General features: G+C 37.8%; 7 protein-coding genes and 2 pseudogenes across 8 annotated transcripts; 4 read left to right on the top strand and 5 right to left on the bottom strand.

The window, feature by feature from the left end:
* LOC104745612 (ABC transporter E family member 1) lies at positions 2,753-6,043 on the bottom strand. 2 transcript variants are annotated; one of them, XM_010466905.2, is made up of 11 exons: positions 5,932-6,043; positions 5,495-5,616; positions 5,300-5,385; positions 5,101-5,198; positions 4,888-5,005; positions 4,694-4,783; positions 4,305-4,609; positions 4,010-4,205; positions 3,745-3,930; positions 3,157-3,666; positions 2,753-3,072 (listed from the first exon to the last, which is right to left on the bottom strand). In XM_010466905.2, the coding sequence occupies exons 2-11, from the start codon at positions 5,595-5,597 to the stop codon at positions 2,953-2,955; spliced, it is 1,812 nt and encodes a 603-aa protein (XP_010465207.1). In that variant the 5' UTR covers positions 5,598-5,616; positions 5,932-6,043; the 3' UTR covers positions 2,753-2,952. The 2 variants fall into 2 exon arrangements, with proteins under 2 accessions (XP_010465207.1, XP_010465208.1); XM_010466906.2 differs by having other exon boundaries at positions 5,495-5,612; positions 5,932-6,032.
* On the bottom strand, positions 7,448-8,649 carry LOC104748173 (annotated as a pseudogene).
* On the top strand, positions 11,766-12,609 carry LOC104745613 (dirigent protein 7-like). Its single transcript, XM_010466907.2, has one exon. It carries the CDS (start codon positions 11,922-11,924, stop codon positions 12,480-12,482), a length of 561 nt encoding a protein of 186 aa, XP_010465209.1. The 5' UTR covers positions 11,766-11,921; the 3' UTR covers positions 12,483-12,609.
* LOC104745614 (dirigent protein 22-like) lies at positions 14,314-15,222 on the top strand. Its single transcript, XM_010466908.1, has one exon. It carries the CDS (start codon positions 14,457-14,459, stop codon positions 15,015-15,017), a length of 561 nt encoding a protein of 186 aa, XP_010465210.1. The 5' UTR covers positions 14,314-14,456; the 3' UTR covers positions 15,018-15,222.
* Positions 15,787-21,303, top strand: LOC104745616 (casein kinase 1-like protein HD16). The gene is made up of 16 exons (XM_010466910.2): positions 15,787-16,435; positions 16,526-16,654; positions 16,778-16,851; positions 16,973-17,042; positions 17,146-17,201; positions 17,426-17,497; positions 17,656-17,750; positions 17,827-17,893; positions 17,982-18,111; positions 18,201-18,419; positions 18,518-18,660; positions 18,837-19,011; positions 20,235-20,325; positions 20,443-20,600; positions 20,702-20,890; positions 20,988-21,303. The coding sequence occupies exons 1-16, from the start codon at positions 16,019-16,021 to the stop codon at positions 21,045-21,047; spliced, it is 2,145 nt and encodes a 714-aa protein (XP_010465212.1). The 5' UTR covers positions 15,787-16,018; the 3' UTR covers positions 21,048-21,303.
* LOC104745615 lies at positions 21,024-23,039 on the bottom strand (annotated as a pseudogene).
* LOC104745619 (E3 ubiquitin-protein ligase SINAT2-like) lies at positions 23,188-24,223 on the bottom strand. Its single transcript, XM_010466911.2, has 3 exons — positions 23,985-24,223; positions 23,688-23,912; positions 23,188-23,609 (listed from the first exon to the last, which is right to left on the bottom strand). The coding sequence occupies exons 1-3, from the start codon at positions 24,135-24,137 to the stop codon at positions 23,289-23,291; spliced, it is 699 nt and encodes a 232-aa protein (XP_010465213.1). The 5' UTR covers positions 24,138-24,223; the 3' UTR covers positions 23,188-23,288.
* Positions 24,456-25,770, bottom strand: LOC104745620. Its single transcript, XM_010466912.2, has 3 exons — positions 25,499-25,770; positions 25,200-25,309; positions 24,456-24,794 (listed from the first exon to the last, which is right to left on the bottom strand). Exons 1-3 carry the CDS (start codon positions 25,654-25,656, stop codon positions 24,775-24,777), a joined length of 288 nt encoding a protein of 95 aa, XP_010465214.1. The 5' UTR covers positions 25,657-25,770; the 3' UTR covers positions 24,456-24,774.
* Positions 25,835-26,589, top strand: LOC104745621. The gene is made up of 3 exons (XM_010466913.2): positions 25,835-25,958; positions 26,087-26,309; positions 26,407-26,589. Exons 2-3 carry the CDS (start codon positions 26,133-26,135, stop codon positions 26,461-26,463), a joined length of 234 nt encoding a protein of 77 aa, XP_010465215.1. The 5' UTR covers positions 25,835-25,958; positions 26,087-26,132; the 3' UTR covers positions 26,464-26,589.

Here is a 26,919-nt window from a genome sequence, read left to right on the forward strand (position 1 = left end):
CTGAACAAAACCAAGTTATCAAGAAATTATGGAGAACAAATTTGAGACTTGTTGTATGTTCATTATTAAAGGATGATGACTCATGGCAATTATGTCTACAGCTTTATATGTTGCGATTGATATTGGTTTTGGAGTTCTAGGTTAATTAATTGAGGTGTTTGATTCTGATTTTTTTTTTTTTTTTTTTTACACCAGAGGAACAAAATTGGCTCAAACAAACTAATGCGAAGGTACATTGTTAACGTAGGTAGCTAAATGCGGAACTGTGCGAACACGTCGCGCCAAATTATCCGCTTTACTATTCTGAGAACGAGGGACGTAGGCTAAGGAAAAAGAAATAAACTCCTCTTTATCTGCCTGGATGTCCTCCAAATAAGACACCATCTTCACTAAGTCGGAGCAGTCAGAAAGGAAAACGACAGATTGGTTATCCGCCCCAATCATACAACGTAGGCCCAAACAAGGGCTTCAAAGACAGTTGGTGTTTGATTCTGTTGAAGAAGAGAAAATTCAGAAGGGTAAAAAATTGGTCATAAACATCAACGTTTCAAGCTCAAATCAAAGAAGCAAAAACCACGTTTGATGAAAAATTTTTCTTATATATTTATACAAGTGTTGATGATTATAATGCTTTTCTTCATCATCAATAAATCTCCACTCCTTGTTGGCATCCAATCTCCATACACCACAAGTAACGTAGATTTGCATTATAATCATGAACCAATAACATAATAATTGAATTCATTAACAATCCTAGATTCTTTTAATTTAATTGAATAACACAAAACTTTTAATGACTTTATAAAAGTCTGAATCCAATAACCCAAATTTGTTAAGATTATAAATAACTTTTTACAAATCACAAACTAAAAACACTGAACTTTAATAGAGTTTAACAAAATCTTGATCTAATAACAACATATTCTATATAACATTTAAAGTCTTTAAAAGTCTGTTAAAATCTCAAACCAATAACCTCACTTAATGATTTTGTTAAACTCTTCAAAAATCTTTATAAATAAGAATCCAATACCATCCCCTTATTAATCACTGTTTTATTATTATGATCCTTTAATATTTTGATAGGTCAAGAAAAAAAGAGAGGCTGAGAGAGAAAGGATTAGAGAGAGTTCTTTCCGCCTACTTGGACTTGGATTAGTGATTAAATAAATTATAATGGTATACTGGGCTTTAAAATTGTGCATAGTCATGTAATCTACCAACCCAATAAAAATGCTGAAGTCATCAATCAAACATGTTCAAACTTCACAAGCATTTTTTAAAAAGAAGTCCAAAATTCTTTTACAGTATTTTTTTCTTTTATTTGAGTCGTATTGGACTTTTTGTAGGATATACTAAGATAATCCATCGAACCAATTCGGTACGGTTTATTGGTTAAGTGAGTCAGAATATCTTAAAAGGTCTTATAAGAATCTGATTTGTAAAGCTTCTCTTGACAAAACCAAAGGTCTGATAAGCCACCGTCACCTTCATCGACGTTCCTTCTTCCTAGATCTTCTGCTCGTGGCTTCTTCTTAGATCTTTTCCTCGTGGAATCTGCTGGTAATAGATTCTCTTCTTCCTTTCTCGTTTTCACCATTAGATGCCTCTTTTTACTAATTTGGGTTTATTTATGTGTGAATATATTCAAAACTATATATAGTATTGGCAGGACCGTTCCTACGATTATGGAGAATCGAACCTACGACAGGGAACATATTCTAGTACAACATAACCAACTTAGCTAGGAATTCGTTTTGTTAAAATTTTTTATATACATAATGTGGCCTAAAGCAGATGTTTTAGTTGATTTAGGGGTGAGCCGGGCCTGAATATTGGGTTTTGTCTCTGTTCATGTGGATCTTTATAACTTTCTATTTTGGTAGGTCGTTTCTTAGCTTAGTTATGAACATCTTCGTTCTTTCACTTTCATTGATATGTGTTTTATCTGTCTAACTCTGTTACTGTTTGCATATATGCATGTTTCCAACATCATTGGTCACTGCCAAAGCAACATCCTATAAATATTCGTTGTGGCAGTTAATAAGTAAGTTTGTTTGTACCTTGTAGGTAGTAAGGGCAGGCCCGACTTAGCACATGTGCTGGAGGTGCAAGAGCACAGGGTCCAGGGTCCAAAAAGAAAATTTTACATGTTAATAAGTAGATTAGTGTTTAAATATTTGAATACTGAGATTTAAATTTGTGCATAGTCTTCTTGTAAACTACCAAGTACCAACCCCAATAAATGATGAAGTCATAAAACATGTTCAAACTTCACAAACATTGTTAAAGAAGTCCAAAATTCTATATATTTTTATGTTATTCGTATTGGACTTCTTATAGAAATATACTAAGAGAACCCATCAAGCCAATTCGGTATGGTCGTTGGTTAAGATTAAAGAGCGAGTCACAGAATATGAGTTAAAAGTACAAGAGTTGCATGAAACAAATTAGTGAATTACATTGATGGAGAAATAACTCTAAATACTGGGACTGTCCTAAAAGCATGAACATGTTCTCACTTCTACACATTTTGGCAATGAAACATCTATCCTCTTTTGTGTGGAGGAAACCTGAAAATCCTTACCCTTTCTCAACCCTCCTTCTTTACACCATTCTCTGCATTTTCTCTCTCTCTCTTATCAGCCTAAAGAGGGACGTGATGTTCTATGCATAGGAAACAGAGCTCTCTTTCACGAGTTGACTAAAAAAAAAAAAAAAACAGAACAATACGAGAAAGATATCACTCGAATAAGACAATCGCAATCAATCCATATTAAGTATTTAACGCTTAAAGTCAACTTCAGACGGCAGACAGGAGTCTTGAAACTAACAGAATAATCGAAGGGGCTGTTTCAGTCTTAAACAAGTAGTAGTAAACTTCCCGAAGAAGGGTAAATTAAAGTATTTATGCATACATAAGCTACATCTCTCTCTCTCTTGCCGATCAAATCAATCGTCTAAGTAGTAGTATGAGCCCGCAGCCTTTTGCTCCTTGTCCTTGGTAGACTCTAATTTGTTGATCCTTGGCCTGAAGTTTGTTGGATCTCGTCTGAATGTGATGTTCAGGTGCTGCAAAGGACAACAAGTTAGTTCGCTTTTTACAAAGAGACCGATTCATAACAACACAATAATTCTTGAAGAGTGTTAGATTACCGATAAGAAGAGGTTCATTCCGCTGAGCAGCGACTGTGGCGAATGAGCGATACACCTGACGGCTGGCTGTCCTTCGTACACAATGACTCTGTCCGCCAGATAGGTCGCCATAATAAAGTCATGCTCTACGATAAACGCTGTTTTCTTTGCATGCAGGATGAACCGTTTTATCACCTTTGAAGCTGTGATCCGCTGCTCTGAGTCCAAATGCGCACTTGGCTCATCAATCAGATAGATATCAGCGGGCTTCCCAAGGCATAGAGTAATGGCAACCCTCTGCTTCTCTCCACCCGACAGAGTTTTTACCACTTGATCCAACAACGGCTCAATCTGAAGCGGTCTTATTACATCTGACACAAACTGAGGATGCGTATATGCATCACGGATCCTATCATGTAGCAAATGTCTTACTGTACACTCGCGCTTCGAATCATTGCCTTGCGGTTTGTACGACACATTAAACTCCGGCATCCCCGAGTCTACACCCTCTTCACGTGGGAATGCGCCTGCCTGCGTTAGGATACAAATATCATTTCCTTTAACGTCTAACCACAACGAGCAGAGAAAGCAAAGGAGGAGGAAGTTTACCAGCATGCGGATGAAGGTCGTTTTCCCTGTACCATTCTCTCCGAGCATTACAATAATCTGAGAGTCTGTGAACTCCCCTTCCATAACTTCCAGCTTGAAACCCCCAAGTTGCTTACTCATGTTTGGGTATTTGTATCTTGCATAGGACTTCGCTTCCCCATCAGTCTCTTGTGGAGTATCAGAAACCTTGGAATGAGAAGCAAAAAACTATATCAGTCACAAATGAAAACAACTTCTCTTGGAGGCCATTGGAAAAGCTTTTTACCCTGAAGGTCAGAGATTCATCCCTGAAACGCAAGTTTTCTGTGGGGATAAACCCGGCCAAGAACACATTGATTCCTTCTCTGACAGAAAAGGGGAGAGTCACGACACCATATGCTCCTGGTTTCCCATACAAACAGCAAACGAAATCGGAGAGATAGTCAAGGACGCTGAGGTCGTGCTCCACAACAATTACGTAACTACGACAACGAAATGGCGAAGCCGATGTAAGCAAAATTTATCCTATTCAGGAAGATAAACTCAAACTAAAGGAGTTTCAGAAGATGAGAAAATCAAACCTGTCATGTCTGAGGAGTGAGCGTATAACTTGAGCAGCTTTGAGTCTCTGCCTCACATCGAGGTAACTAGATGGTTCATCAAACATGTATATATCAGCCTTCTTAACGAAAACTGCGGCAATCGCAAACCTCTGCAGCTCCCCACCAGATACTTGTCTTGCTTCACGCTCCAGGATCTGGTTCAACTCCATATCAGCACAAATCTCTTCCACCATTCCTCTCTCGTCCAGCTTCTCAAGCACCTCGCCAAGATTATCTTTAACAACTTGTTTGATGTGGTCGACATGTTGTGGCTTTATAGCAGTCTGTCATACATAGAAGGGGGATCAGAGTCGCTTTAGTGAGCATCTTCCTTAAGAATAAATATAAAAGAATAGTTTCCACCCTACCTTTAGATTCTCTTCTACGACTCGGATGAAGTAGCTTTGAAGTTCTGACCCGCGGAAGCGAGTTAAAATCTCTTCCCAGTCAGGAGGATTCTGCACAAAAGGTAGGAGAATAAATCAATCATACATAAATTACAGAGTACACACACACTCAATGCGTAAGGGGTAGAGAAACTTGCGAGAGAGTCAATAGTTACATTAAATTTGCCAAGATTTGGTTTGAGTTTTCCAGCCAAAATTTTGAGAGCTGTAGATTTTCCAATACCGTTTGTTCCAACCAAACCAAGGACTTGCCCCGGCCTTGGAACTGGAAGCCTGCAAGACGAGATATATACCTCAGATTCCTAAAGACAGATAATCAAACAGATTCCACCAAAGCAAAAACAAAAAAAAGTGTTGATTAAGCTAACCTGTGCAGTTTAAAACCATTAGCATTATAACGATGGGTTGTATCTTTCTCCAAGTCCTTAGGAAGATTGATAATCTGAATAGCTTCAAACGGGCATTTCTGCAAAATGGTGCACCAACAAATCTCACTCAGTGTCCAAAAAACTAGAGGGGGACACAATCATTCAATGTAGAAAAAATTTATAGCCTAGCCGTAAGTACCTTCACACAGATACCACATCCTATACACAGCTCCTCGGATAAGAAAGCAGTCTTGGAAGTAGGAGCAACCTCGATACAAAGTTTCCCTAGAGAAAACACAAAACAAGGCCTATATAAAAAAAAAAAAAAAACCGTTCTTTTATGTAATACAAGTTCCATGCTCAAGCCGAAGGATAAGATTTGAGGAAAAAGTACCAGTCTTGACAACAGGACAACTCTTCTTACGCTCCTGGCGACATTTCTTTGGCTGACACCTGTCTTCACTTATGATAGCGATTCGAGTCAATCGGTCTGCCATCTCTCAACAAGGATCCTACCTTCACAAGATACAAAGAGAATCTACGTTTACGTGTCTCACGAGGTAGTCAAAAAAAAAAAAAAAAAAAAAAGGGGAAGCCTTTATTGGATGCATACAATAACAGATCTAAATCGACAAGTAAAACAGGATATGCAATTAAAGGGTACCAACAAGAACAGCTCATACATAAACTAAAACCGAACAATCTCGCAAGGACAACATAAGAAAGAGTATAGCAGAATCGAGTATAGCAGAATCAAGCAAAACAAAACAAAAAAATACTAGTAATCGATCTCAAAAGAAGTAGGGATAAGAGGAAGAAAAGATCTCGTACAAGGTGGCGATGAAAGCGGCGAAGCTGGGCAAGGAGGGGACTTGAGCAGGTTAGGGCTAGATTTGTAGCCCTACTTACAATGGATTGGTTTTTTTTTTTTCTTTTCTTTTTTTAAATATAGTATAGGATTCTCAAAAACTAATTAAATTAATATTATATTAAAGAAAAAAAAAAGAACATATAAAATTTGTGGACTCCAAAAAAAACATAGTTAAAAGGAAAACTTTTGGATTTTCTGACTTATTTATAGACTTCTCAGCCAATGAGAATAGAGATAATATCCCACATTGCAATTCGTGCTATATGAGGGACCATTCCTTGATATTATAAACATACAATTATCCTTTTCTTTAAAATTACCACAAATTTAATTTATATATTGGTACTTTATGTTGATTTTAGTTTTCCTTCCACTTTCTTTATTAAGTCGGAAATACAAAAATTCTGATTGGTAACACTATTTAAACAAAGCAGTTAAATTTTTTCAGCGATTGTAAAGAAGGTGGTTAAAAAGAAGATGGTTAGAAAATATGAAAAAAAAACAAATGGTTAAGTTAAAGTAAGTGGTTAAGTAATAGTTTTGATTGGTAACAAACCGTTGAATAGTAAACAAGTTATTATAAAAAATAATAAAAAATAAATTAAAATATGAAAACATTTCAAAAAAAGTTTATTTTATAAATTCTTTTAGAAAATAATATATATGAATATTATTTTTTAAAATTTAAATAATTTTTTTAAAAATCCAACCGGGGCTGGTTTGCAAATGAACCGCCTTGTTTTTGGGGCAGTTGACAACTGCCCGTTTTCCTCCTTTCAACCACTCTCTTCAACCATTTTCTTCAACCGCTTCTTCCGATTACCATGTTGATCGGTAACTTTCAAAGCGGTTTGTTTGCAAACGAGGTGGTTGAAGGTTACCAATCAAACCCAAAGTTATAACAACATTCCAACATATCAACTCACAGAGAAGCGAGCTTACTAAAAAAAATGATTTACACATTCCTATAAAAATCTGAAGTCACAACATGTAATTCTTCCTTATTCTTATTAAATCAATAAAAGGGAGAAAAGAAAAAAAAAACTTTATGAAGGACAATCCAAGTTTTTCAAGGATTCTATAGAGTTTTCTATAGTTTGGAATTGATGGCTAAGGTAGAAAAACCGAAGAAAAATCAGTGGAACTAACATATAATTCTACTTCTATAAACTATAAACAATGCTCACAGTGATTCCACATGAACTCCTACATTAACCACCTAGCATGATTCAAACAAAGTAACAGCTGAAAATGAACAATTCTTCGTTTCGTTCATGCTATTAAACGAAGAAGAATTGTGGTAGACAACTTAGATTTTGCTATTGAACGAGTTGACCTGAACAGCTGAAACGAAGCTAAACATGCAACAGCTGATTTCTTTTATCTCCAAACACACAAATTATTGATTCTCTATCATTTATCTTTGCTCAGAAGGGCATGACATTCACATAATCAAAGAAGATGCAAGAAGCTATGTTAATCATCGCTTTCTATCCTTGGGCCTGGTTGGTTGATCTGGAGTTGCACCAAGCTTGGAACATATGATGAGCACACAAGTGGGCGACAATATATGCGTTGAGTATATCCAAATTCGTCTGGCTTCCCGAGATTCCGAGCCTCTCCGATATTCACAGATTTGAAGTAATCGTCTATTCCTATTATGTAGGCAGTTTGGTCGCGACATGTCTTGGTTCCTTTATCTTCGTCTAGATCGAAGACCACAGCAACATTAATCTCCTCGTCAATGAAGAAACTCCCAGCCAGAGAATTAACGCTAGAAACAGAGCCCGAACTCAAAAACATGCTCCAAGAGACGACATCACTGGGATGATCAATCTTGTTTGTAACCCAAATCTCCAGTCCGTCACAAATCTCCCAGCTTTGATGTAATACCGCGAGCTTCTCTTCTCCGACACAAGACAGAGATACAAAATTACCTGCCTCGTAAGAGTCATACGGACGAGACAGAGGCAGTCCAAACTTTTCGCTTGTAAAATCAAACGAGACTAGAATATCCTCAACTCTTCGTTGACCCACTTTTATTTTCTTCTCTTGAGCCAAGAAATATGTGTTTCCCTTCAAAGACACGCCACGTTGATGAGACTCTATATCCCAGTCGGGAGTTGGATAAAAAGCCTTCCATGAATCAGACCCAAAATCATAGATTTCATAACCAAAAACTTGGTTTCTGCCTTGATAGTCACCAAAAACCCTCAAGATTTTGTGGTTACGGTTCTTGTCATAACCGATAGCATACCTGTCTAACCTGTGGAAACTGTTTCTCGGTTGAATCCACCTAGTCTGCCCCAAATAGGGATTCCATACCAAAAGCCTTGAGTTGTCCTTGAGAACGCATAGGAGTAAGCCGTCACAGTGAAAGACTTTAGATACCTCGATTTGGTCAAGTAGACCTACTTGCTTTATAGATGGATCAACAAACTCGCCGTCGTTTCGGATTCCTTGAAGATCGAATCTCATCGAGCAAACCTTATAGTTCATCATAATGAATCCCAAAAACAACTGCTTCCTTACAGCTGCTGCTTTACCAACAATCCGATTCTTAGATAATGAGTTCCACTTTTTGCAAGTAAATCGCACTGCGGTCAGAGATGTCAATGGAACCCTAGGGAGTATATCTCCTCTACCACATCCCCAGGAAGTTCAGACATCGTCGTCATTCTTCCAAGTTCCAAAAAAAAAAAATAGCTGTAAAAGATAAAATTATTAGGAGTGAGTAAATAACTTGAGAGAGATTATGAGTAGTGTGAGAAACTAAAAGGGAGATTCATTCAGTACCAAAACCTGTCAGGCCTTGAGATCGACGGAGACGGACGACGGTGGCAACGGCAATTAGAATAGAAAACAGGTTAGGGCTAGATTTTTGACGTTATAGATAGGGATTGTTTTTTTTCTTCTTCCAAGATGATATAGTATATATATATATATATTACTCAAAAACAAAATAATTAATATGATATAATTTGTGGACCTGTTAGAAAAAAGGAAAACAAAAAAGATTGAAATTTTTTTTTGAAAATTTGTGGACTCCAACACAAAATAGTTAAAAGGAAACTTTGGATTAACGGACTTATTTATAGACTTCTCAGCCATTGTGATTCCTTGATAGAAACAAATCTCTTTTTTCTTTCATTATCACAAATTTACAACTGGTGCTTTCCATTTAACACATTTATTTCTATGGGGAAATTTTGTAACATTTTCTGACTAAAATCAGTAACTACAAATTATCGTCAAAAAACAAAAAATCAGTAACTACAAATTACAAATATTTTGATTTATTTCTAGGCCAATTTAATAAAATGAATCATATTGTTGCATGGAAAATAAAATAAACTTATTAGGGTAACGTCGAAGGTGGTCGAAGGAAGGGGGAGTTTGGAGTATTTTTTATTATGTTTAGGCTCCGACCAGGTGGATTGATTTCCTGACCTTAAAGTCTTAAACGCCGCCGTTGAATATTATAGTTAACTGTTTTGGATCACATTACAAACCATGATTTATCTATATTATATGTTTCGCTTTTCTTTTTTCAATATGATTGTCATGTTTACGAACTTGTTTGTTGTCTAGAATTTGATGCCATTTAATTAATTATCTGGTATCTAGTATTCTAAAATTGTCTCTATGATTAAAAACAACAACAACTCATATTATCTTTGAACGATGATATCTTATGACTTAATGAGCCAAATTACATCCTCACAAACTCGTTACTAAGAAAACTTTTACTAGAATCATACTATTAGATTAAGAAAATAAGTATATTTTAGTTACGTAACGAGAGAAATGGTACTGTACTAATTAATATTTGACTTCCGTAAAAGAAAATATTGTAATGTGTTTGACAGCAACTCCATACACCGAACACTTTTGAGTCTTTGATAAATGTGTAAAGAAGAATAGAATGTTTTTGTGTATGTATTCATCGGGGGTTATATAAAGTATATATACAACATAGATAAACCCTAACCTAAAGAGTGCTGACCAAGCAACAACTATACAAGTCGGTAACTATATCGGTAAAACATCGAGACAGCGCATGTAACATTTGCTCTGGGGTGAGGTCGGAAGCTCCTCCAACGTTTGGATTTGCACTTGTTGCATAAGCAACATTAACTTGTCCTCTTCCTCTGCCACCAGAAAAACCACCACGACCACCGCCTCTGTTTGAACCACGTCCTCCTCTACTGTTTCTCTCGGAGAACCACTCTGGATATCCCACAATCTGCCAACATGAGTTCTTCTCATGACCAGCTCTACCGCAGTTGGAACAGAGCCGATCACGTCCTCTGTTTCCACTAAAACTACCTTCTTCACGAGAATCACGTCGAGCCACAGTTGCTTCACCACTCCCTTGTTCACGACGAGCTACAAATCCAACTGCTTCATGTTGTTGTTCACGTACTTTTGCTGAATTCAGCCTATCTTCTTCTCTGATCACCTTGTTGTACACTTTCCCGAGATCAGGTAACACGTCTGCCTCAATAATTGCAGTCACCACATGTCCGAACCTCGACTCGTCCAGACCCATCACAAACTGATGAACTCTTTCATCTTCTCTCTCTTTCTCATACGTTGCGGCCGCAGAACACGTATAAGCCGGTGGTGGCCTATACGTTTGCAGCTCTTCCCACATCTTAGCAAGTCGACCATAGTAGTCAATCACCGCTTGACCATCTTGTCTACAGGATGCTAACTTAGCCATTAGTTGATGCACACGAACTTTATTCCCAACTGAGAATCGTTCTCTCAAATTATCCCACAACTTGTGAGCATCGGTGATAAACGTCACGGTTGATCTAACACGCGGCTCGATCGACGTTCGCAGCCACCCAACAATCATTGAGTTCACACTAACCCAAGACTCCAAATCGACATGTCCTTCAGGTGGTTTCGGCAAAGACCCGTCAATAAAACCACTCTTCCTCTTGGCTTGAAGTGCGTTTAACATCTCCGTTGCCCATTCGTTGTAGTTATCACCTTTCAGTTGCACCGATGTGATCATCGCCCCTGGATTGTCAGACGCGAACACCGAGTAGGGAGTTACAGCAACCGCTTTCTCCCCAGACCCACTGGTCGCAACAGCCTTCTTATCATCTTCTCCCATCTCACCGAACAAGAGAAATACACAAGAAACAACGTAAAAGAAACTAGGAAAATAAAGAAAATCAGAAGCTCAAATCTTTAGAGAGATCGATGCTCTGATACCATGTAAAGAAGAATAGAATGTTTTTGTGTATGTATTCATCGGGGGTTATACAAAGTATATATACAACATAGATAAACCCTAACCTAAAGAGTGCTGACCAAGCAACAACTATACAAGTCGGTAACTATATCGGTAAAACATCGAGGCCCATTGTATATCGGCCCAATAAAATGACCACTAAACCAGTACTACATGTAATGTAACATGATAACATCATGTCTTATTAATTAGGGTTTAATGTAATAATTGTCGATTATAATGGGTTGATTAAATTATAAAAGACTTGGAACTTTGGATGTATGAACTTGACCCGTTGACCGTGAGAAAGGAGAACGTCGAGACAATCCTGTCAATAAAAAATATATTGAGCCACCATTTACGCACTGCCACGTTGATAGTTGGTGAACCAAAGTCAGTTAAAATTTTGTAAATAGCTCAAATAATAACAAGTTGGCCTAAATAAATTAAGCGACCGACAGAAGACTTTTAATATATTGATTGATATAAAATAAGACTAAATAATATATAAATACCACTAATGGCTCATGTAAAATTATAAATAATTGGGTCACTAACATATTAATACCTCCAATGTTTTGGTGGCAAACATATTTAGTTACACCATCTTGTTCTTCTATACTTCTACTATATATAGTCTAGACATATACACCATTAGGGAGAAAGATACAAAATACTTAACCACTAACACAATTCACAAACATGGCAAAGCTCATCCTCATCATCGTCTCCCACATCCTTCTTTTCGTAGCCCTTGTCTCCGCTGGAAACGGCGAAAACTTTGCAAAAACCATTGACAAAAAGCTCCACGGTCTCCGTAAGGAGAAACTGACTCATTTCCGTGTCTACTGGCACGACATTCTGAGCGGCTCAAACCCTAGCGCGGTCGTGATCAACCCTCCTATCTCCAACTCTTCCTTCTTCGGATCGGTGACTATGATCGATAACCGATTGACGACGGAGGTCGCTGTGAATTCGACTCCAGTGGGTCAGGCGCAAGGGATCTACGCTGCCACTGGTCAACGTGATGCGTCTTTGCTTATGGTGATGAACTTTGCGTTCAAGACAGGCAAGTATAACGGAAGTACGATCTCTATTCTTGGTCGGAACGCTGTGTTGACCAAGGTTAGGGAGATGCCGGTGATTGGAGGAAGCGGACTCTTCCGGTTCGCTAGAGGTTATGTAGAGGCTCGGACCATGTGGTTTGATCAAAAGTCAGGAGATGCTACTGTTGAGTACAGCTGTTACGTATTGCATTATTGATGAATATGTCTCTTTTTGTATGTTTAGCTAAAGTTTTTTTTATGTTGGCTTTTGCCTGCTTAAAGTGATGGATGACTGTTGAGTGATATTTATGTCTTTTAATAAATTTTGATACCTTTTTTGTTTTGTTTTGTTTTTTTTGACGTGATTCTGCAAATACGTTAAGTACGGTTAAAGCTCATAATGTCTTTTAAGCAGATGATTGTTAGTCCAAAGAAGACTGAATTTTTAGTTCTTGGGAATCAATTATCGACAATCCAGTGTATAACCAGTGTATAATCAATTATCGACAATCCAGTGCAAATTAACATCATCGGCCCATACTGTTTTTTTGTTTAAAACAATTTTTTAACAAAGGATGTACGTAACCAGTGTGAATTTTTTATTGTGTTATACAACTCTCTTCTTTTATGTGTGAGATCACTTTTATAAATAGAGATGTGTGAATGGTTATATAGATGCAATCATGAATTATAGGTGTGAATGATTTGTATTACATGTTGTATAAGTTAACTGATTAATAAACCGTCCAGTTACATCCTGCCACGTTGTTAGTAGGTCAACTTAACTCAGTTAAATATTTGGTTTTGAGTATTTTATAACGCTTTATAATTTCCAATAATGTCCTAAAGCGTTTGAATTCAAACACTCAACAGAAAAGAAAAGCAAAAAGAGGAGAAGTCTCGTCATAAATAAAAAAAGAAATTCAAAAGTTGGATGTGAATATCTAAACATCACCAACCAAAAAAAGAGGAAATGGCTAAAATAAAAATATTGATTTTTTTCACTCTATAATTTATATACATGGTCAATCATGTAAGTTCTTCATTTTTTGTACGGCTACACGCCAAACATTATTGAACTCTCTAGTGTGATGCATTATTCTCCTTTAGAATAATGTACGCAAGGTCATATGTCCACCACCGCTCACTTTTCCTCAGCCTTTCCAAGGAAACCAGGACTGTTTCCAATTTCCAAAAGCTATTTTAACACGTACGCGATGTTGGTTTACAATCAAGAACCCATAAGAGTACATGAAGTTGGCTACAACATCCCATCCCAAACCAAATACATAAAACTAAAACATTTCATACAACTATTACACCTTATACGATACAATCCCACCTAAATACACACACTAAACAAAAAAAAAATTGTTGCAAATATCAGAGCAAATGGCTCCGTCAGCTTTTATCATACAAATACATTTCATTGATAAAAAATAAAATCCCATATCAATACTTTTATTGATGGGTAATGTAAAAGTTTCACGGCCTCTGCTTTTTATGCTCCACTAACATCTGTATCCTTTTTACCGTGCCTCTACTGAGCCATACACGTGAAGTCAGTCGCTCCATTTACGATGATGCCCTCAAATGCATGAGAGCAAAATTGAACTCGAACTCGTCTTAAATGTGTTTTTGGTCATCACTTGAGAACTTGCTGATAAAATTGCAAAAAGAGATTTACTCAAGCAAATTGTTAGTAAACATGAAGAGATATGGTCTAGTGTCTCAAAATCTTTTCTGAGTGACACAATGATAAAGTAGGTAGTAAATTGTAGTGTGTTACGTTCAACCACAATACTAGTGTAGACAGATATAATCAAGTGTAGTTTCATTTGCATACCTTTAGATTTACTAAACATTTAAATGAAATGTCACCGCTATTAAGACAAAAAAAAAATGGATCAAACTATAAAAATTGTGAAGAACAATAAAATAAAGTTACTTTCAATAAAGTACTTAAATCCACTATCAACTATGCAGAGTACAATTCAATAAATCCCTGCAGGATTGTGTTTTTTAACTGATCACACATCACAGTTCACAAGGGTATCCGATGGAGCAAACCATATTTGTTGGAGACATCTCAAAATAGAAAACGTGCCTTATTCTTCTCTATATATATACACACACAAACACTCGTTTATATATAGCACAAACCTTCATCTAGATACACAATAACCACAACATGACTAAGCTCATACTCATCCTCGCCGCACAAATCATCATCCTCATGACCGCCGCCGTTGCTTCCCCTGGAGACTTCGCAAGAACCATGGACGGGAAACACGTTGGCCTTTACAAAAACGAGAAACTCACTCATCTCCGAGTCTATTGGCACGACTCAACAACCGGTAGAAACCCTAGCTCCGTCATAATCCAACAACCAGTCTTCAACTCTTCGGTATTCGGATTGATCACCATGATGGACGATGCACTGACATTGGACATGCCGAGGAATTCGACTGTGGTGGGCCAAGCCCAAGGGATGTACGCAGGAGCGGCCCAAAGAGAGGTTAGTTTCTTGATGGTGATGAACTTTGCTTTCACTACAGGGAAGTACAACGGAAGCACGATCACGATTCTTGGCCGGAACACGGTGACCACGAAGGTTAGGGAAATGCCAGTGGTCGGAGGTAGTGGAATGTTTCGGTTTGCTAGAGGTCATGTGGAGGCTCGCACGAAGTTTTTCGATACCAAATCCGGTGATGCCACTGTCGAGTATAATTGTTACGTCTTGCATTACTGAAATAGTATAAGTTTGGAAATGCTCATTTGATTTCGTTACGAAAGTAACAACATATGCATATTTTGCTTCGTTATGTCTTCTTTGTGAGCTGTAGTGTGTTATTTGTCTTCTCCGGTCCCAACTTAAATAACGTGTTTACTATTGTAATGGTTTGATTTCATCTATAATAAAATAAATAAGAAAAGTAGTTTGGTTTTGGGTCAAATTAAGTGGCAACACAAGATGATTCTAAACTTATCATCAACTGATTAGTAGTACATTATTTTCGAGCTGTGATATAAAAGTTAAAATATAATGATTAGCCCAATAATCACTAACTAATCAAAACCTATTTATTGTCTTAAGAAGAGTTTTGATGAATAGAAACGAAAAAAAAAGGTAATGGAGAGAAATCAAATAATACATATAGCTAAAGCCTACTTTTTTTTTATGATTGAAATAGAAAAGTGATTCAAAAATAGTAAGAAAAAAAGAAAATCACATTGTTATATCTTAACAAAAACCGTGAAACGTTTTGTTACCAAAACATAATCAATGGCAAAGTCACGGACCATTGTGATTGTGACACAAAAAAAGGTCCATTCACATTGCAATTTAAGCCTTAATTAGTATCATAATCAAAATTAATTAAATTTTTCCAATTTTTGAGTTCTTACAATATCTGACGTGGCATAAACACGGCCTTTTTGACATCGCCTCTTCTCTCCATTTTGGGAATTTTCATCCATAAAAAGTTTATTTTATTTTAATAATAATAATTATTATTTTTGGTCTTTCTTCATCGAGAAAACTCGAACGAACCGTCGTAACCCTAAAAATCGCCCAAAAAAAAAATCAAAAAAAGTTTCCTCATCGGCAAAAAAAAAATCGAATCTGCTCTGTTGATTTATATAAATTCAAATCGCTTACCAAATCCGATATGAGCAAGACCTTCGTTTCGAGAGGACTATAATGATCGGACTCTTCTCCCTATCCCGTCTCGATTGCATGGGGTTTGAGCTATGCCGGAGCTTCGCCGTGGAGTCCGCCGTCGCCGTGTTACTGACGCTGTAGCTCCCAATCAGCTTCCGCTTAAACAACAACCTACGGAGGATAAGAAACAGAGGAAGACTAGTAACGTTAAATCCCGCAAACCCGTTGCCGCCGCCGCCGCCGCCGAGAGGCCCAGGACTAGATTAGCTGCCAGGAAATTGAAGGAGGAGGAGCTTCCTCAGGAGGAGAATCCCGTTGTTGTTGTTCCGTCTAAGGATACCACCGATATCGATAAAAACAAAGGTAAAGAGGTTGTTGTAGTTGTTGAAGAAGAAGAAGAAGAAGAAGAGAAGAAGAAAGATATGGCGATTGGTAACGATAGTGGTGGCTCTAACAAGGCTGCTGCTCAGGAAGAAGAAGGAAACACTGCTCCTTTCCCTGAGAGGGTATCATCAATTTATAATCTTGATTCATAGACTTACTTATCCTCTTTTTGTGTGGTAATTAATGACTAATGATTCTGTCTCTATTCTCAGGTTCAAGTTGGAGGATCTCCATTGTATAAGGTTGAGAGAAAGCTGGGGAAGGGTGGTTTTGGACAAGTGTTTGTGGGACGTCGTATTAGTGGTGGTAATGAGCGTAGTGCAGGAGCTAGCATCTTGGAGGTAATCTAACTCGTTTCAGTCTGTGTTTTACTACTCTTGGCTGATTGTCACAACATCTTTAGTTTGTGTTTGATTAGCTTAGTTATGTTTGAGCTTTCTCTTATTTATAAGTTTCTTTTATAGGTTGCTTTAAAGTTTGAGCATCGAAGTAGCAAGGGTTGTAACTATGGTCCTCCACATGAGTGGCAGGTGTACAAGTGGGTGTTTCGATTCTCCTTTCTTCGTTTCAATGTTTTTTTAATTTCTTTTACCTGGATTTGTAGGTGTTTCCTTGACTTGAGATGTGAAATTAACAATTTACTTTTATTGTGTGAACAGCACCTTGGGTGGTAGCCATGGAGTCCCTAGAGTACATTTTAAAGGGAGGCAAGGAGACTATTATGTTATGGTGCTGGATTCCCCCTATCCCCTCTCTCTCCTTTCTGCTTTTCTCCTTTTTGTACTCTGTTTTACTGATGTTTGATGCTCCTTTTGTTTTGTTTTGGCCTCAGGTTATGGACATGCTCGGCCCAAGTTTATGGGATTTATGGAATACTTCAGGGCAAGCGTGAGTCTCAAGTGCACATCCTTAGGGAGCTCATGTCTCTTGCTTTTTCAGTTAGCGTAGTTTTCCATACATGATGCAAAATTTATTTGGTCTTTTTGGAAATGTGACTTGAAATTTGTTGCCCTTACTACATAAATCCATACTGAGTAACAGTTTGCTTTTAGAAAACCTGTTAATGATTGAAAGGTGCCTGCTAACAATTCTTCTCCCCCTTTGCTTTGCAGAATGTCCTCGGAAATGGTAGCTTGCATTGCAGTTGAATCACTGTCCATCCTTGAAAAGATGCATGCAAAAGGGTTTGTAATTGATTTTCTTTTTCCTTGGTTTTTGTATTTAACTTGTTTGCCCGAGGTTTCTTCTGATAACTGTTTTGAGTCTCGACACCTGGGATCTAAGTTCTTATGTTTTCTCTCTATTAACTAGCCTAACGGGTCATGATTTTCTTCGGTTTCAGTTATGTGCATGGAGATGTTAAGCCGGAAAATTTCTTACTCGGCCAGCCTTCTACGTCTCAAGAGAAAAAGCTGTTTCTTGTTGATTTGGGACTAGGTATGTTGATTTCATTCGCTTTGTTATTCTTGCTAGGTTCATCTGTACCTTTCTCATTTTTTAACCAACTTTTCAGCAACAAAATGGAGAGAAGGTGGTAGTGGACAACATGTGGAATATGATCAACGTCCTGATATGTTTAGGTAATATATTTTCTACCGTTAACGAATTCAAATTCTTATGTTCACACTTACTCTTTCTTGAATATCTTTATCTTCTTCATTTCTGTAGGGGGACAGTTAGATACGCAAGTGCACATGCTCACTTGGGGAGAACTGCAAGCAGAAGGGATGATCTTGAATCATTGGCATATACACTGATCTTCCTTCACCGAGGTAGATTGCCATGGCAAGGATATCAGGTACTGCAGACCTATCTATTTTGTTTTTTAGAATGATGTTGTTAGCATGACACTTTTTTTGCTAATCCTTTCTCTTCCTCAATTTTTAGGGAGATAACAAGTCATTCCTTGTTTGCAAAAAGAAGATGGCAACATCACCGGATATGCTATGTTGTTTCTGTCCCCCTCCTTTCAAGCAATTTCTTGAGATTGTGGTAAATATGAAATTTGACGAAGAACCCAACTATGGCAAGTTAGTATCTCTATTTCAAGACCTCTTGGGCGAAAATCCTGCAATTAGGCCTATAAACACAGAGGGTGCTCAAAAGGTGACGTTTTCATACTGTATATGTTTCCCTTTCTCTCTTTATTAGTACATCTTGGAGCTGTTGTTTAACGCCTTGTTTTTGGTTTTTGTTTGTGCTAGATCATTTTCCAAGTTGGACAGAAGCGAGGTAGGTTGAGCATTGGGGAAGAAGAAGAAGATGCCCCTAGGAAAAAAGTCCGTCTAGGAGTCCCTGCAACACAATGGATATCGATTTACAATGCCAGGCAACCAATGAAGCAGAGGTAAAAAAGTCCATGGTTAACTATACCAGTCAGTTTAACTGTGAATTCATATTATTTGACCAGGACTGCGTTTGTATTTTGAGTTTTTGTCTTGATTACGTTATAACCTTAGATTTTTGACTTCAATGTATCTACGGTAAGGTGTTTTGGGACTGACGATCTACTTGTTCAACCAGGTATCATTATAATGTGGCTGATATAAGACTGGCACAGCATATTGAGAGAGGTATTGCAGATGGTTTGTTGATAAGCTGTGTATCATCTTGTTCGAATCTCTGGGCATTGATAATGGATGCTGGAACTGGCTTCACTAACCAAGTCTATGAACTCTCTCCTGTATTCTTGCACAAGGTGATCCGATGTTTCTCTGTTAATTATTCTTATGTTTTTTGGTCTGTCAAGATGATCTTACCTGNACTCTTTCTTGAATATCTTTATCTTCTTCATTTCTGTAGGGGGACAGTTAGATACGCAAGTGCACATGCTCACTTGGGGAGAACTGCAAGCAGAAGGGATGATCTTGAATCATTGGCATATACACTGATCTTCCTTCACCGAGGTAGATTGCCATGGCAAGGATATCAGGTACTGCAGACCTATCTATTTTGTTTTTGTAGAATGATGTTTTTAGCATGACACTTTTTTTGCTAATCCTTTCTCTTCCTCAATTTTCAGGGAGATAACAAGTCATTCCTTGTTTGCAAAAAGAAGATGGCAACATCACCGGATATGCTATGTTGTTTCTGTCCCCCTCCTTTCAAGCAATTTCTTGAGATTGTGGTAAATATGAAATTTGACGAAGAACCCAACTATGGCAAGTTAGTATCTCTATTTCAAGACCTCTTGGGCGAAAATCCTGCAATTAGGCCTATAAACACAGAGGGTGCTCAAAAGGTGACGTTTTCATACTGTATATGTTTCCCTTTCTCTCTTTATTAGTACATCTTGGAGCTGTTGTTTAACGCCTTGTTTTTGGTTTTTGTTTGTGCTAGATCATTTTCCAAGTTGGACAGAAGCGAGGTAGGTTGAGCATTGGGGAAGAAGAAGAAGATGCCCCTAGGAAAAAAGTCCGTCTAGGAGTCCCTGCAACACAATGGATATCGATTTACAATGCCAGGCAACCAATGAAGCAGAGGTAAAAAAGTCCATGGTTAACTATACCAGTCAGTTTAACTGTGAATTCATATTATTTGACCAGGACTGCGTTTGTATTTTGAGTTTTTGTCTTGATTACGTTATAACCTTAGATTTTTGACTTCAATGTATCTACGGTAAAATGTTTTGGGACTGACGATCTACTTGTTCAACCAGGTATCATTATAATGTGGCTGATATAAGACTGGCACAGCATATTGAGAGAGGTATTGCAGATGGTTTGTTGATAAGCTGTGTATCATCTTGTTCGAATCTCTGGGCATTGATAATGGATGCTGGAACTGGCTTCACTAACCAAGTCTATGAACTCTCTCCTGTATTCTTGCACAAGGTGATCCGATGTTTCTCTGTTAATTATTCTTATGTTTTTTGGTCTGTCAAGATGATCTTACCTGAGAGTGAACTCTTTTCTGGATCAGGAATGGATAATGGAACAGTGGGAGAAGAACTACTACATTAGTTCTATTGCTGGTGCAAACAATGGAAGCTCCTTAGTGGTCATGTCAAAAGGTATCTACACTTTTCCTGCTTTCATTAAACCTTATATATACTTTCTTCATGAAGGTATTTTACTCTAGTCTCTGAATTTGTGACTTATTCTATGTTTGGTTTCAATGTATTGTGAAGGTACGCAGTATACACAGCAGTCTTACAAAGTAAGCGATTCATTCCCGTTCAAGTGGATAAACAAGAAATGGAGAGAAGGCTTCCACGTAACCTCGATGGCCACAGCCGGAAGCCGGTGGGGTGTTGTTATGTCCCGTAATTCTGGCTACAGTGAACAGGTTAGACTTCACTGACTTTAATGGTTCTTCATTTCATCCTCCTCTTCCTTCAGTTTTTATGTTGATTTATGATCGAGTAAATCACAATTGTCTGTCTACAGGTTGTGGAATTGGATTTTCTGTATCCGAGTGAAGGCATCCATAGGCGTTGGGATGGTGGTTTCAGAATCACATCAACAGCAGCAACAACCGATCAAGCTGCTCTCATCCTAAGCATCCCACGCCGTAGATTGGTCGATGAGACACAAGAGACATTGCGTACCTCTCAATTCCCCAGCACACATGTTAAGGTGAGATAATAGTAGCTCAAAAGTATTACTAATCTCTACATCTCTCTGATGGCAAATACCTAAGATCTTGTGCATTGTTTTATTTCCATTTGTGCAGGAAAAGTGGGGAAAGAATCTCTACCTCGCATCATTAAGCTATGGCCGAACTGTATCTTGAGATTTAGTAAAAATGTTGAAGGACGAGAGATAGATGTTTCTAAGTCTCTGCTCCTATTCCATATCCAACCCTCTGGCCTCTCAGGCTCTGTTGTGCGTTTTTTTTCAGTTGAATTGTGAAGCAAAGAAGTGGTGATTGTGTTGTTTCTTCTCGACTTCAATTGTGAAGGAGATTGAGGCATAATCACCAATTTAGCTACACATTTCCCTCTAAAATTGCTATCTAATTTTTATATCACGAAAAGATATTTTTGTCATATATTAACCTCAGTTGTCCAATTCAAAACAAAATAGGCTTCTGTGATGTTAGATGATGAGGTAACCTTTTCTATAAAGCAGTCTGGATAATGGAATTTAAAATGTATGAGTCATCACAGAGGGACCGTAGCTGAATACTTAACTCGAGCAAGTCATGGTTGTTCGAAGAAGCATTTGGTACGAGACCCCATACAGAAACCACTGAGCAACGGGCATTACGAACATGGAGTACCTACTTGCAAATTTTAAAGCTAAACGCAGCCTACTCGGTTCTACATAAATGATAAATCACAACAGCAGAGCTGCTAATTTGCAAGAAGACAAACATAACAAATGAAAGAAAAGATACAGAAAGTTTTGCAATATGAGTCTACTACAACAGAAGAAGGGACTTAAGCAACACAAGGAAGCCAAATATGGCAAACAGAAAGAAGGATGAGAGACAGAAGTGAATTATGATAGGTATCGTGATTTAATGAACTATTCAAGTAGCACAGAACTTGGAACATAAGAGCACGCAAGTGGTTCAAGATAACTGATGATTGGAGATACTCCAAGATCCAATTCCACTTCTTTCAAGGAGGATCCATCCCTTCCAATAATGTAAGCTGCATTGCTCGTCCTCATCATGTCTTTGCATTTATCGAAAACCACAGCGACTTTCTTCTCCTCATCAATGAAGAAACTACAACCATTATACGAAAACATAAACTTATGGCCGATGAGTGCTCTCATATCCGCTGATAAGAAGAACTTGCTGCCCCACGACACTGTGTTGGGCTCAATCTTAGTTGTAATCCAGATCTCCATCTGAAATGTATCCACACGCTGAAATAACACGGCAAGCTGCTCATCTCTAGCATTAGATAGACTGACAGTATCATTATACCACCAGTGAAAGGGCAGAGGCAAACGCGGGCCAAATGCCTCTCTTGTGAAATCAAAACAGAGTAAGAAACCATGGTCTTCTCCTTGGCTAGGGGTTTCTGGATGAGCAAACCAATATGTATTCCCCTTGAGAGAGACACCACGGTTAGAATAAAACATCTTCCAGTCTCGAGTGAAATCAAGAACCCTCCACGAAGAATCAAAAGAGTTAAAGTCGTATATTCTTAACTCAGCGAATGCGGGTCTGACATAATTAACCATAACAAAACTCAAGATTTTGTAGGATTTGGTAATGCTGTTGTATCCCAGAGCATACGAATATGAGTCTCTGTAAGAATTATCTCCGGCAAGGATCCACCGGGGTTTCCCACAATAGGGGTTAAAAACCAAGACCCTAGGGTTGTTTTTTCAGGACGCATAACAATAAACCGTCGCAGTGAGAGACATGACGTACATAGATTTGATCAGAACCGGCCGGGAAAGTAAGTGTACCTTGACGTTTTATGCATAATAGTTCACCCTCCTCGTTATTGTTGTGAAGATTTACGCTCATCAAATAAACCTTAGAATATATCATTATGGCTATCATAAACTCTCTTTTCTTTGTTGCTAGTTTGGCTTGAACACCGACGTGTTTCTTTTTAAAGCTCCTACTTCTGGACAATGTGTTCCACTTTTTGCAAGTAGACCGGACACTTCTCATAGATGTCACCGGAACCTTAGAGAGCACCTCCTCCGCCAAATCCCTTGGAAGATCCGACAAATCCTTTAGGAGATTGGACATTGAGGTTGAACGATGTAACCTTCCTTTTTCCTCCGTGAAGTTTATAGGGATTTTTTTTCTTCCTTCCGCCTCTGCCTTGGGATGCACACAATACATAGGGCTGCAACTTCAATTTGTATTCCGAGAAAATATAATTGTTCGGTTTGGTTTTCCGGTATTGAAAAATCTAACCGAAATTACTCGAATCAATATTCGGTTCGATTCATGTATTTGCTTATTTGTTATATATAAACTTCAGTTGTCCAAAATCGTCAAAAAAAAAAACTTCAGTTGTCCAATGCAAAACAAAACAGGCTGTAGTAATCGTCACTGTTATCTCCATACACGACCTGAAACCTTCAACTTCAGTTCTTTGTTACTGTTGTTGTCTGACGAAAATAACAAAGCTAATTTGCGAGTGATGATTAAGCCATCTTGACTATCACGAACCGTCTTGTGACTGTCACGAATGCTTCTAGGAACGCCTTGCCATGTCAGCTTTCTGCCATTACCTCCGACCTCTAAACTATAGCTGAAGCTCATTGCTTCTTCTTCATCTCCCATAAACTGCACGAAGGCTATGTACATTGGTGTTTTCCTCAGATGGAATGCTTCGAAGTATAAGCAGAATTGTCGACCAAAGCAATCCAGAAGCTGCATAGTTTTGTGTGTGTGGATTAAAACTTTACAAATTTGCAGAGAAACAGAGTAAGAGAGAGAGTTATAACTTACGGTTAACATCCTAGTAGCGTGATGAAGATGTTTAGGATTGTGATGAACATATCTGTGACTAAAACTACGCCCATCATGCATTTCAATATTGTGATCATTCCTTAGATGCAAAAGCAGCCATGGAATATCTCCTGTGACATTACACTTGGATCCAGAGTGGGGACAATTGTACGGTTTCTTTTCAGTGTTCTCATTGTTTAGCTCTTCAGTGTGGTCGTTGGGGTACTGTAATAAGATCTCTGTTACCTATCCTGTTCTTATTGTATTAGAATCAATATCATATGATGATATACATACCTGGTAGTGGTAGATTGCAGAGGACATCTGGTTTGTACAAACCGATTGAATCTGAAGGTCAGTGATTCTAGGTTCCATTTCGTCGGAAATCATGAAATGACAAGGCAATTGATGAAGTGAAAGAGGAGGAGAAAAGTTTTTGTATGTGTACATATGTATATACTAGTATACAATCACCACACAGATACGTTTACGTTGTTTCAAGTTTCAACGTCCAATTATTGGAGGCAACGTGGAGTAGATGGTTAATGTAATAGTTGGATCCGGAGATTGCGTACGTCAAAGAGCTTAATTGTAGGGGAGAAAATAATACAAACAAAAACCATATATGACTTGAAATTGAAATTTACACATTAGTCAAGGTTCTTGGTTACACGACACTCATGAGTTGGAGTTGTCATAGCAAGTATCCCAATTGGATCTTGCAAGTTGTAACCATCTTTTTCAAGATACCAAGTGGACAAATGAGTCTTAACCAAATCAAATCATTGTATTTCAGTATAACTTATTAAGACCTAAAGGCTGCTGATTGATCTCTTAAATCAGTCATGTGGTTCAACAGCTAAACACATTGCATAGGAAAAGAAAGAATCCAAAGATGAAAGATCTTGCCTGCAACATTACATTGATTACTCAAAACCGCAAGAATCTAAGCAGAGAGTTAGGAGTTAACCGAATCAGAATACAGGACTTATGGATCTGAAAAAGCTTAAAAGAACGATACAACCCGAGCTTTCGTTTATGCCTCTATCCTCCTGGCAACTTGATGTAAGATGAGAGAAGAAAACTGTCATAAAGGCATCGAAAGACCTGCAATTTCAGAGAAAGGATTCATGTCAATGTATTGAACTAAACAACAAAAGGAATCTTAGAAGTAATGTGTGATTCATTGGCTCAGATCCATACACATACGTGAAAGGGTTCAACTTCACTCAGATTCACAAATAACAATACTATAAGATGATCTTAAGTTCTCCAAGTAAAGTCCTTATCTGAAGACCTAACCATTGGTTTCAATTCCAGTCACAACGCATCATCACAGTTATCCAATATAAACAGTGTAGATCAGATTCAGTTGCAACACATAGAAACAACAGAATGATTCTGTTGTGCAATGATACACATATGTAAAATTAAACCCACATGGCAATTCCAATGCTTTGAATCTTAGGCCAGTAGAAAGATGAATATCAATCAAAACAAAAAAAAACTGACCTTGAGGAACTAAACCCCAGATTTTGGATTCAATGGACAAACTTGAGACCAGCCTGGACGATGCTATAGCACTGTGTAGAGGTATCATCGAACTCAACTCCACTGGTAATCTGAAAAGAGACACCATCAAAGAAGTTCATCAAAATTGCAATTTCTCTTAGAAAGATTTTGACTTTATTGATTTCAGATTTCAAATTTATCCCTCAAATTCCAAAAACGCATTGATAGTGAACCAAAAAAAGAAGACTTTTTTTTTTTCTTTCTCTATTGATAGTGAAGTGATATAAAAAAACACAGACCTTGAAGATCGACTGAGACGACAAGTAGCTGAGGAAGGTGAAGCAGATTTGATGGGAGAGGGGAGTGATGATGAAACATTAGCATTCTTGTTGCTGAGGTTTTGGCACAGAGGCTTTAACCGAGACGCGAATCTGCCTATCACTCTTGAACACGCCATTGCCAGTAAAACGAGGAAGAAGCAAAATCAGATTTGTGATCGGAGGAGGAAAGATTTAGGGCTTAAGGCTTCTCTTTTATTTGTGACTTGTGTGAGCTAGATCCCGGGTCGGGTTACGGGTCGGGTTTACGAGTCGGGTAAAAATAAAATAAAAGAAGAATTTTTTTGATAAGGAGACCGGAATCGAATTTAGGGATCGAAGACCACGTTTCTCGGTTACTTATTTTTCGCAATTTCGTTTTGAGTGATTCGAAATTGAGACAAAATCGGAAGTTTCTAGCTCTGAATTCGTAGCCCTTGATGTAAAAACTCAAACTTTCTTCCCCCTCTCTCTCTCTGGTTCTGTTCTGTTCTGTTCTGTTCTGTTTCGTTATATTTTTGTAGTACTGATTCTCTGTGTTTGTCGTTGTATGTGTGTCTTTTATTGAAGTCGAGGAATCAGTTTCGAAAAGCAAAGAGTATTAAGAGTTACAGAGATGGGAAGTAGAGGTAGTAATCGTGTGGGAGATAAATGGAATGAGATGGGTTGTGATGAGAAATCGAGTGTGATTCAGGAAGAGATCAAAAGGGTTAGTAAGCTTCCTTCAAACAGTGTTTATGCAGTTCATCGTCTCAAGGTTCTCAATAAAATCAACGAGCTTTTATCTGTTCAAGTAAGTCTTATCATCCATCATCATCTTTCACATAACTACCACCAAACCTTTGAAACTCTGCTTTAGACTTAACTTATGTTTCTGTGTTGTGTGACAGAGAACGTTATCTCAAGAGAGGGAGTTAGAGTTGCTCTTCACACAGCTCTCTCTGTAAAATATCCAAGAAAAATGTGGTATGTTAGATTGGATTATACGTCTATCTATTTTACTAATGTAATTTTAACATTTTACTCAATTCAAGATTGCTGGTTGATCAATGATATGGTGTTCTTGGTTCTAAGTTTAAGTTTTACTTTAGTTCCTTAAGGACATGTCTGTATGTGTGTGTGTGTGTGGCACTTTGTGGTTAACCATTTTATCAGATTTAGTCTTTTAGATGAAAACGATTCGGCTAACCTTAACAATCTACTTCTTTGTGACTGGACCATATCATAATTTTGTTTTTACCAAGGCAGCAAGTAATGGTTATCCGTTAGTCCGTAAAAACTCCATTGAACAGTTTATGTTAACTTCTCCTTCCTTTTTTGCCATATATATAACAAGTGACATGAACAATTTGAAAAGAGGATGAAACATACAAAACCCGACTTCTTTACTAGATGATAAATAG

Source organism: Camelina sativa, chromosome 15 (genome assembly GCF_000633955.1).
Source record: "Camelina sativa cultivar DH55 chromosome 15, Cs, whole genome shotgun sequence".
In the NCBI taxonomy this organism is placed as follows: domain Eukaryota; kingdom Viridiplantae; phylum Streptophyta; class Magnoliopsida; order Brassicales; family Brassicaceae; genus Camelina; species Camelina sativa.

Excerpts from the sequence above, each read along its gene's own strand:
- LOC104745612 (XM_010466905.2), bottom strand. The coding sequence starts at position 5,597 with ATGGCAGACCGATTGACTCGAATCGCTATCATAAGTGAAGACAGGTGT. Across the intron at positions 4,610-4,693 it reads TCGTAGAAGAGAATCTAAAG|ACTGCTATAAAGCCACAACA; the intron begins GTAGGGTGGAAA and ends TATGTATGACAG. Across the intron at positions 4,206-4,304 it reads TCACTCCTCAGACATGACAG|TTACGTAATTGTTGTGGAGC; the intron begins GTTTGATTTTCT and ends TCGTTGTCGTAG.
- LOC104745616 (XM_010466910.2), top strand. The coding sequence starts at position 16,019 with ATGCCGGAGCTTCGCCGTGGAGTCCGCCGTCGCCGTGTTACTGACGCT. Across the intron at positions 17,894-17,981 it reads CAACGTCCTGATATGTTTAG|GGGGACAGTTAGATACGCAA; the intron begins GTAATATATTTT and ends TCATTTCTGTAG. Across the intron at positions 18,661-18,836 it reads AGGCAACCAATGAAGCAGAG|GTATCATTATAATGTGGCTG; the intron begins GTAAAAAAGTCC and ends TTGTTCAACCAG.
- LOC104745619 (XM_010466911.2), bottom strand. The coding sequence starts at position 24,137 with ATGTACACATACAAAAACTTTTCTCCTCCTCTTTCACTTCATCAATTG. Across the intron at positions 23,913-23,984 it reads CTGCAATCTACCACTACCAG|TACCCCAACGACCACACTGA; the intron begins GTATGTATATCA and ends ATCTTATTACAG. Across the intron at positions 23,610-23,687 it reads ACGCTACTAGGATGTTAACC|CTTCTGGATTGCTTTGGTCG; the intron begins GTAAGTTATAAC and ends AAAACTATGCAG.
- LOC104745614 (XM_010466908.1), top strand. The coding sequence starts at position 14,457 with ATGACTAAGCTCATACTCATCCTCGCCGCACAAATCATCATCCTCATG.
- LOC104745621 (XM_010466913.2), top strand. The coding sequence starts at position 26,133 with ATGGGAAGTAGAGGTAGTAATCGTGTGGGAGATAAATGGAATGAGATG. Across the intron at positions 26,310-26,406 it reads ACGAGCTTTTATCTGTTCAA|AGAACGTTATCTCAAGAGAG; the intron begins GTAAGTCTTATC and ends GTTGTGTGACAG.
- LOC104745613 (XM_010466907.2), top strand. The coding sequence starts at position 11,922 with ATGGCAAAGCTCATCCTCATCATCGTCTCCCACATCCTTCTTTTCGTA.
- LOC104745620 (XM_010466912.2), bottom strand. The coding sequence starts at position 25,656 with ATGGCGTGTTCAAGAGTGATAGGCAGATTCGCGTCTCGGTTAAAGCCT. Across the intron at positions 25,310-25,498 it reads CGTCTCAGTCGATCTTCAAG|ATTACCAGTGGAGTTGAGTT; the intron begins GTCTGTGTTTTT and ends GTCTCTTTTCAG. Across the intron at positions 24,795-25,199 it reads CTGGGGTTTAGTTCCTCAAG|GTCTTTCGATGCCTTTATGA; the intron begins GTCAGTTTTTTT and ends CTGAAATTGCAG.